At 41.1% G+C, this 7,976-nt stretch overlaps 2 protein-coding genes across 2 annotated transcripts; both read right to left on the bottom strand.

Annotated features, from left to right (window-relative positions):
* Positions 1-4,034: 4,034 nt before the first annotated feature.
* On the bottom strand, positions 4,035-5,476 carry LOC114534135 (uncharacterized protein K02A2.6-like). Its single transcript, XM_028555681.1, has 2 exons — positions 5,459-5,476; positions 4,035-5,366 (listed from the first exon to the last, which is right to left on the bottom strand). The coding sequence occupies exons 1-2, from the start codon at positions 5,474-5,476 to the stop codon at positions 4,035-4,037; spliced, it is 1,350 nt and encodes a 449-aa protein (XP_028411482.1).
* Positions 5,477-6,121: 645 nt separating this feature from the next.
* LOC114534136 (uncharacterized protein K02A2.6-like) lies at positions 6,122-6,568 on the bottom strand. The gene has a single exon (XM_028555682.1). The coding sequence runs from the start codon at positions 6,566-6,568 to the stop codon at positions 6,122-6,124; it is 447 nt and encodes a 148-aa protein (XP_028411483.1).
* Between the last annotated feature and the right edge of the window lie 1,408 nt (positions 6,569-7,976).

Here is a 7,976-nt window from a genome sequence, read left to right on the forward strand (position 1 = left end):
TGCTGCAGGTTTCATGACCCTAAACTTAACAATAGACGACAGGTCACCGGGTATGTCAAATGATTGATATATTACTGCATGTACAGGGTGCATAAAAAAGACAGAAATTAATATTTAGAATATCTACTTTATTTATAACAACACAAAAGGCCTTTGCATGGTCTCTGGCGTTTGAGGCTGTAATTGCATTGTGGCGCCATGCACAATTGTCTTGACTGTACAGGATATCCCGGAAAACCCCAAAACCATTGAAATCACCCATAACAATGTAATAGCTGGAGTTTGAATACCTAAGCACTCTGTTGTGACCAGTGGCGTAGCCAGCCTGAAGATTTAGTCATGCTATGCAAATTTTATGTTATTATCGTTATTCATTTCTTTAGAAATTCATTGTTTTCACAGTCGATGAACACCAAAATATTAGCATAGCATGACTAAATTGTCGGGCTGGCTACGCCACTGGTTGTGACCCACAAGTGGATAAATGTCTGACATAAGCATTTTTATGCATGAAGACAATAAAATATGTTTGTATCCACAAATGAATTTTAGTAATTAGTACAACAATATTTACATTTATAAGACACTACAAATATGGACAATATTTAAATTTACAACTCAAGCACCATGACCTCGACATGTCCTTCTTCTCAAGCAAATTTTAAATCTTTGTGGTCCTATTTAGCATTTTATAAGTTGCGTTAATCCCCACGAGCATTCAAATTTTTACAATAGGTGGTGATTTCAATAGTTTTGGGGTTTTTCGGGACACCCTGCATGTTGTTAGTAAATAAGTCGAGTGCACAAACAAAGGAGATTTTTTTCATCTAGACCCAAAACCTATTGTGATCAAAGAACAATATTGTAATGTCCCCTTCGCTGATATGTAATAACTCACACAAATCTTTAGCTTTTCTACAATCGCTTTAATACAAAATACACAAACGATACAAAACGAAAGAACACACTTCAAACGACAGCCTCGTGATAAGTTGTCACGTGACTTTAATCTAATACAAATAAATCTAATCAAGTATCCCGATTCTACATCCCTTCCTTTCCAGTCAATTTAGTGTTCGAACAACCAATCATAACTTCAACTACACGAACTATCGTGTTCATACTGTTTCGTAATATATTTGTATCTATATATATCAAATTTATTGAACAATGTTCAAACGGAGAAAATGCAACGGGACACGAGATCCCATGCGAGGCATTCTTCCGATCACATATTTACATATACAAAAACAAATAACACACAGAAGAAACATAAGTTATATAGCTACACGCATCGAAGAATAAACATATGCTATGCACAAGCTCGAAAATCCAAAGTTGTTGATTTGTTTTTTGTTTTTTGTTTTTTTTTTGTTTTTTTGTTTTTTTTTTGTTTTTTGTTTTTTTTTTTTTTCATGGGAAATAAAATAAATTTATCAGAAAGAGATAGTTGCCTAAGATAATTTAAAAACCATAGTAATATTTAGAATCAGGCAATAGCATATGTTCTCTTCGCATGTTAATTAAGCTCTATGACATGAACAGGTTCTATGCAATGACCAAGTACAGGGCATGTCGACGTCGTAATAAGACACTAATGAATGTAAATACGTTCTTGATAGAAACGATCTGAACATTGCCAGGCTACTTAGCTCTGAGGGTTGAGCAGTTCTACAGACCAAGTTCCAGATAGGAACGATACGATTAAAAAACGATGACTGGAATGTACTTGTTTTACATGAGGGTACTTTAAGCATTAAACTAGGGTTTAAACAATTACGAGTACGACTATGGCTCAATAGTGATACATAGTCAAAAATATTCAAATCGTAATACCCATGCATAGCTTTAAAAAAGAATGTTAAGTCTTTTATCTCTCTATCGTAAGATAACGGAAGAATATTGAGAGCTAACAAACGTTCTTTGTAGGAGATTTCTCCCATCTTTACTTGTAGGATCCATCGAGTAGCTCGCCTTTGAATTCGTTCTAGTTTGGCTTTGTTTGTGGTTTGCGAGGGTGACCAGACCTCTGTTGCATAACACAGTTGGGATTTTACCAATGATAAATATAATGTTCTACGAGCATTACGATCTGTTAACAACGGGCACGTTCTTCGCAATAGTCCCAGCATTCTATTCGCCTTGGACACGACTTGGATGATATGAAGATTCCAAGATAATGTTCTCGTTACGGTGACTCCAAGGTCAGCTTCGCTATCTACACGCATCAAATCAGTCGAGCCAAGATGGTATGTTATTATAATCGGACGTTTTCTGCGAGTTATTGTCAGAACTTTACATTTGGACGCGTTAAAGTCGATATTCGATTGTTTGCTCCAACCGTCAGCATACGACAATGCTTCTTGCAGTTGGTCACAATCTTGGGGTGATGTTATTGCCCTGTAAAGCTTTGTGTCGTCTGCGTAGAGGCCAGATGATGTTGATGGAGGAATAGCGTCAGGGAAATCATTTATAAACAAAAGGAACAACATAGGACCCAGGATACTACCCTGAGGGACACCAGAGGTAACATGAGACCAATCTGAAGCTACACCATCGATGACAACTCGCTGGGTTCGTCCGTGTAAATAATCAGTAAACCATTTATACATGTTGCCTGATATGCCGTATGATTTGATTTTCTTCAGTAAAATGGCGTGATCCACAGAATCAAAGGCTTTAGCAAAGTCAAGAAATAGAACATCTGACTGAACGTTATGGTCTAGTAATTGTCCAATATGATGTAGGGTTGCTAGAAGTTGGGTGACACACGAGCGTCCGTGAAGAAATCCGTGTTGGGCTTTGTTAATCATAACCTTAATATGTTCTTGGAAACGATAGCAAACACATCGCTCCAAGACTTTGCTGATAATGGGAAGCAAGGATATAGGTCGGTAGTTAGTAGCAGGTTCCTTCTTACTTTTCTTGTGGACAGGTGTTACATTTGCAGATTTCCATTCAGTGGGTAAAGTTCCAGATTGCAGAGAGTGATTAAACAGTAAACAGAGACTTGCCGCGATAACAGAACTACATTCCTTTAAGATTTGTCCGGGGATTTTGTCAGGACCAGGAGATTTAGTTGGAATCAGGTTCGAGAGATGGTGGACAACTTCATCTTCTGAGATGGAGATATCAGATAACAAGTCAGACGTAAGCAAAGGGAAGGAGTCTTCAGGGATCTCCGTAGGTTTGGACGGTCGAAAGACAGAGCAGAAATAGGTGTTAAAAAGCTGTGCTTTTTCTTTGGGAGATGTTGCTGTGATGTGGTTAAAGGTTATTACAGGGTTTAGGGCGGTTCGATGATGGAGTATAGCTTTGTGGTAGCTCCAAAACATCTTGGGATTCTCTTTAAAGGATGCTTCGATTTTAGCAAGGTAGAGTTTGTGTTTAGATCTAATTGCGTACTTTACTTGCTGGCATAAACTTCGCAATTTCATCTTGCGTGTGGGTATCTTGTTTTTTCGGTAGTGACGAAGAGCAGTGTACTTTTTACGAATTAGGTGGCGAACTTCACCGTCAATCCAAGGAGGAGAGTTGATATCATGCACAAGTTTGGTTGGAACAAATTTATGCACTATAGATAGAAACGTGTCTTTCCACTGTTCCCAGCATTCATCGATGTTATTTGTAGGGGAAATGTTTAAGTTTGCTTCTGACAAAGCTTTACGCAGTGCGCAAAAGTCAGTTTTGTTATAGTCAAAGACAACACGACGAATAGATTTAGCTCTGGTGAATTTCATACGTATACTAAATTCAACAATGTAGTGATCCGTGGGGAAATTATGTTCATCTGGTGAAAATATTGATACATCAGATAATTTTTCAGCGTTGTTACAGAATAACAAGTCAAGTTTATTACCAGCACGATGTGTTGAGCCTTCTATGAATTGGTGAAGAAAATTATCAGCTACAAGTTCGCACAAATCGTCACCATTTGCATCTCCACTATTGTTAATAGGGGTCGTAGACTGATCGTCGGGCCACGAGATGTTTGGGAGGTTGAAATCACCAACTAACACAATGCAACTTTCGTATCACTTTGGTTTGTCCATGATAAAATCATTGAATCGCTCGGGTAATCTAATCTCCCGCTTAAGTCTATTGGTGATAACCGTTTCGCTATCCGGTTGCGGCTGTTGTTGGGACTCGCTTTCCGTAGCTGTCTCCACTGGATTATTATATGGTTTTACAAATGAACTGTCTCTCCTAAAGATCGAGCCATCGTCCGCCTCTACCATCACTTCGTTCCCCTCCTTCGTGACCACCGTATACGGCTCCTTTTCGTAGTTGGCAGCTAACTTCCCTGACGTTTTAGTGTTCCGTAGTAGTACTTGGTCTCCTGGTAGAATAGTGCTATCATTTGCCCTCCTTTTTTCATCTGCATTAGCTCTTTGTACTAGCTTGTTTCGCCAATCGCGATCCCTTATGTTCTCATCAAAGTCGTCTATATCTCCCCTAAGTTCTGGAAGTTTACTTCTCAGTTCACGTTTGAACATAAGGAACGCTGGTGTTTTTCCAGTTGTGACTTGCGGTGTTGTTCTATACGCAAGAAGGAATTGTGGTAACTCCTTTCTCCAATCCTTGCCTTCAACTTGGGCCACTTTTAGTGCCTTGAGAAGAGTGCGATTTTGGCGCTCCACTTCACCGTTAGCTTGCGGCCAAAGTGGTGGTGACGTTCTGTGTTCAATATTCACTTGTTGTAAAAACCTCTTGAACTCCTCACTAACAAACTGTCTCCCGTTGTCTGATTTCAACGAGTAAGGAAAACCAAATCTAGCAAAAATTTCGTTTAGCGCTTTGATAATCTTTTCTGAAGTTGTTGAGTGCATAATGGAAACTTCGTAGTATCGACTATAGTAATCCACGACTACCAGCAAGTATTCTCCGGTTGGCATTGGCCCCATCAAGTCTACTGCGACATCTTGCCATGGGCCTGTAGGCATCTCGGTCCGTTTCATGGGTTCCGGTACATTATACTGGCTGACTACTTGACATCCATGACACGATTTACACACTCGTTCAGCATCTATGTCCATCTTGGGCCACCATACTTTCGTTCTTAATCTGCTTTTCGTCTTTACAATTCCTTGATGGCCTTCATGTGCCGCTTCCAAAACCTTTCTTCGCAACATCTGAGGAATAACGATTCGATTCCCCCGTAAAACAAGTCTACCAATCATGCAGAGCTCATTCTTTACACACGCATATGCCGACAGTTTACATTTAGTCCAATCTCCCGATTCGATATAGTATCGCACACTTTGTAATTCAGCGTCGATTTCTGACGCTCTCTCTATTTCTTTAGTCGTTAAGGCCACGGGTGTCGCTTGTATGGCAACGAAACGGATGACGTCCTCTTTCTCGCTCTGTGGTCTTTTGGATCTTCTGGTTCATTCTAGACAAAGCATCGGCAATGTTCGTCTTTCCAGGCCGGTAAACGACCTTGAAGTTGTGGCACTGAAGCCGTAATACCCATCTTTCGATCCTTGCTGAGGGTTTCGATGTCTTGTTGAAAATACACTCTAGTGGCTTATGGTCAGTTTCCAGTTCGAATTCACGACCATACACATATATATTAAACCGCTCGCAAGCCCACACGAGTGCAAGTGCTTCCTTCTCTGTTTGGGCGTATCGCCGCTCTACGTCCGAGAGGTTCCTGGAGGCATACGACACCGCTCTCCACTGGTCTCCTTGCAGTTGTAGCAACACAGCTCCAATTCCCTCCGGCCCTGCATCCGCGACGATTCTCGTTTTGCAGTCGTTTCTAAAATAAGCCAGGGCTTCAGCCCTAGTCATCATCCATTTCAGCTTCTCAAACGCCTGCTGTTGCTCTGACCCCCAAACGAACGACTGTCCCTTTCTTAGTACACGACGCAACGGCTCTGCAATCTGCGCAAAGTCCGGGATAAACTTTGCCGAATACTGTACTAACTGTACGAACGACCTAACTTCCGAAACATTTTGCGGTGGTCTAGCGTTGACTACAGCAGCAACTTTCTCTTCACTTGGTGCCACCCCTTTGGCACTGAGCTTGTGGCCAAAAAAGGTCAAGGCCGGAAGTCTAAACTGACATTTGTCCCCATTTACGGTAAGACCTTTCTCTCGCAGACGTGTTAGTACTTTAAAGATTCTCATCATGCTCGGATAAATCAGCCCCGTAAACAATAAGATCATCCGCAATATTTGCCACCCCATTGCACCCTGCCAAAACATCTGAGATTATTTTCTGGTACTTCTCTGGAGCTGAAGTAATTCCGAACATCAGTCGACGATATCTATATAACCCCCGGTGTGTCACGAACGTCGTAATGTCCCTTGAATCCTCTGTGAGTTCCACTTGATGAAACCCCCATTTGAGGTCTATCTTACTAAATACCGTTGCTCCATTTAAATCATACAAAACTTCTTCTATGGTCGGAATAGGATGTCTTTCCCTTACAATCGCCTCGTTTGCCCTTCTCATATCGATACAAACTCGAATATCCTTTCCATCTGCTTTTGGAACAACCACTAATGGTGAAACCCACCTTGTAGGCGTTGCTTCTGGCAATTCTTCGATAATACCCATGTCGAGTAACTGTCTAACTTATCGTCTACTTTGTCCCTTAGACCGAATGGCAGTCTACGCACCGGCTGAGCAACTGGTATAACATCCTCATCGATATGCAGTTTCAGCTTGTAATCCTTAAGTAGTCCGACTCCGTAAAAATATCAGCAAACTCCTCACGAATATCTGAATCACTTCCCTCTTGTGTGACCGTGTTAACAGTTCTTATTATTTCTTCAGGTCCAACCCTGAGTACTTTCAATTGTTCGGCTGTTTTCTTCCCCAATATAGGCCTTCCGTTCTCTTTAATCACAGTGAAATCGTCTACACATCTTTCACTGTTTGCCTCGCACACAATCTCTGCTGTAAATGTCCCTACAACGTCGATTGGCTCTTTCTGTCCATACGCAAACAGTTTCTTGTCTGATACCCTTGACTCGCACCTAACATGTTTTCTTTTAAGATAGTTCCAGAGTTCACAATCAATTACATTACATGTTGCACCTGAGTCAATTAAAATACTTTCTAGTTTCACTCCTCCAATAATTAGATCCACCTGACCCATATCTTTTTGTCCATGCCCACCAATAACAAAGGCATAGTCATCTCTTGTTGGTGTTTTTCCTTCTTCCTCAGAGACTTTATATGCTCTTTTCTCCTCCTTTTTTTCTTTCTCCTTGTTGTGCTTCTCCCCTGCTTTTTTGCAGCAAGCTGAGAAGTGACCTATGATTCCGCATTTATTGCAGCTCTTGGACTTTGCTGGACAATTTGCGTCTCGAGCAAAGTGCCCAGTTTTATTACAGTTGTAACATCGTCGTACGTTATCCTTGTTGTCGTGCCCAGTCCCCTTGGCTGAGTATCTGCGCTCTTTCTGATCTGTGTTGACCTTTTTCTCTTTTCGTCCGCTCCAACGCGATTTATGACTCACAACGTTTACTGTATTCGAACCTTCCATTGATTTCAACTGCTCTTCTACCGCCTCATATGCCCGCGCAATATCTTGTAAATCCTTGAGTGTTGCATTAACGCGTTCAAGAAACTTCCGTCTAAGCTTTGAGTCGCCACATTTCTCAATTAGTTGGTCTCGAATTGCTTCTTCCACGTTCTGAAATTCGCACGTAGTAGCTTTTTGCCTAAGACGCGAAACAAAATGATCCACTTTCTCGCCGTTCATCTGACTCATTTGACGAAACTGGTGTCTCTCAAACGGTAGATTCACTTTAGGGACGAAATACTCATCCAAGACCTTGACGCAATCCTTAAACTCTTTCTCTTCGTCTTCGTTTACTAACGTAAAATATAGTTCTTGCAACTGCAACCCCCCCGTATGCAGAAGTAATGCCACTTTCTGTTTGTCATTTATTACTCCCTTTGCCGTTAAAAACACATTAAATGACCGCTTCCAGCGCTTCCATCTCACAGCCAAATT

The sequence above is a fragment of the Dendronephthya gigantea genome, unplaced genomic scaffold (genome assembly GCF_004324835.1).
Source record: "Dendronephthya gigantea isolate DGI-Jeju-01 unplaced genomic scaffold, DenGig_1.0 000097F, whole genome shotgun sequence".
In the NCBI taxonomy this organism is placed as follows: Eukaryota; Metazoa; Cnidaria; class Anthozoa; order Malacalcyonacea; family Nephtheidae; genus Dendronephthya; species Dendronephthya gigantea.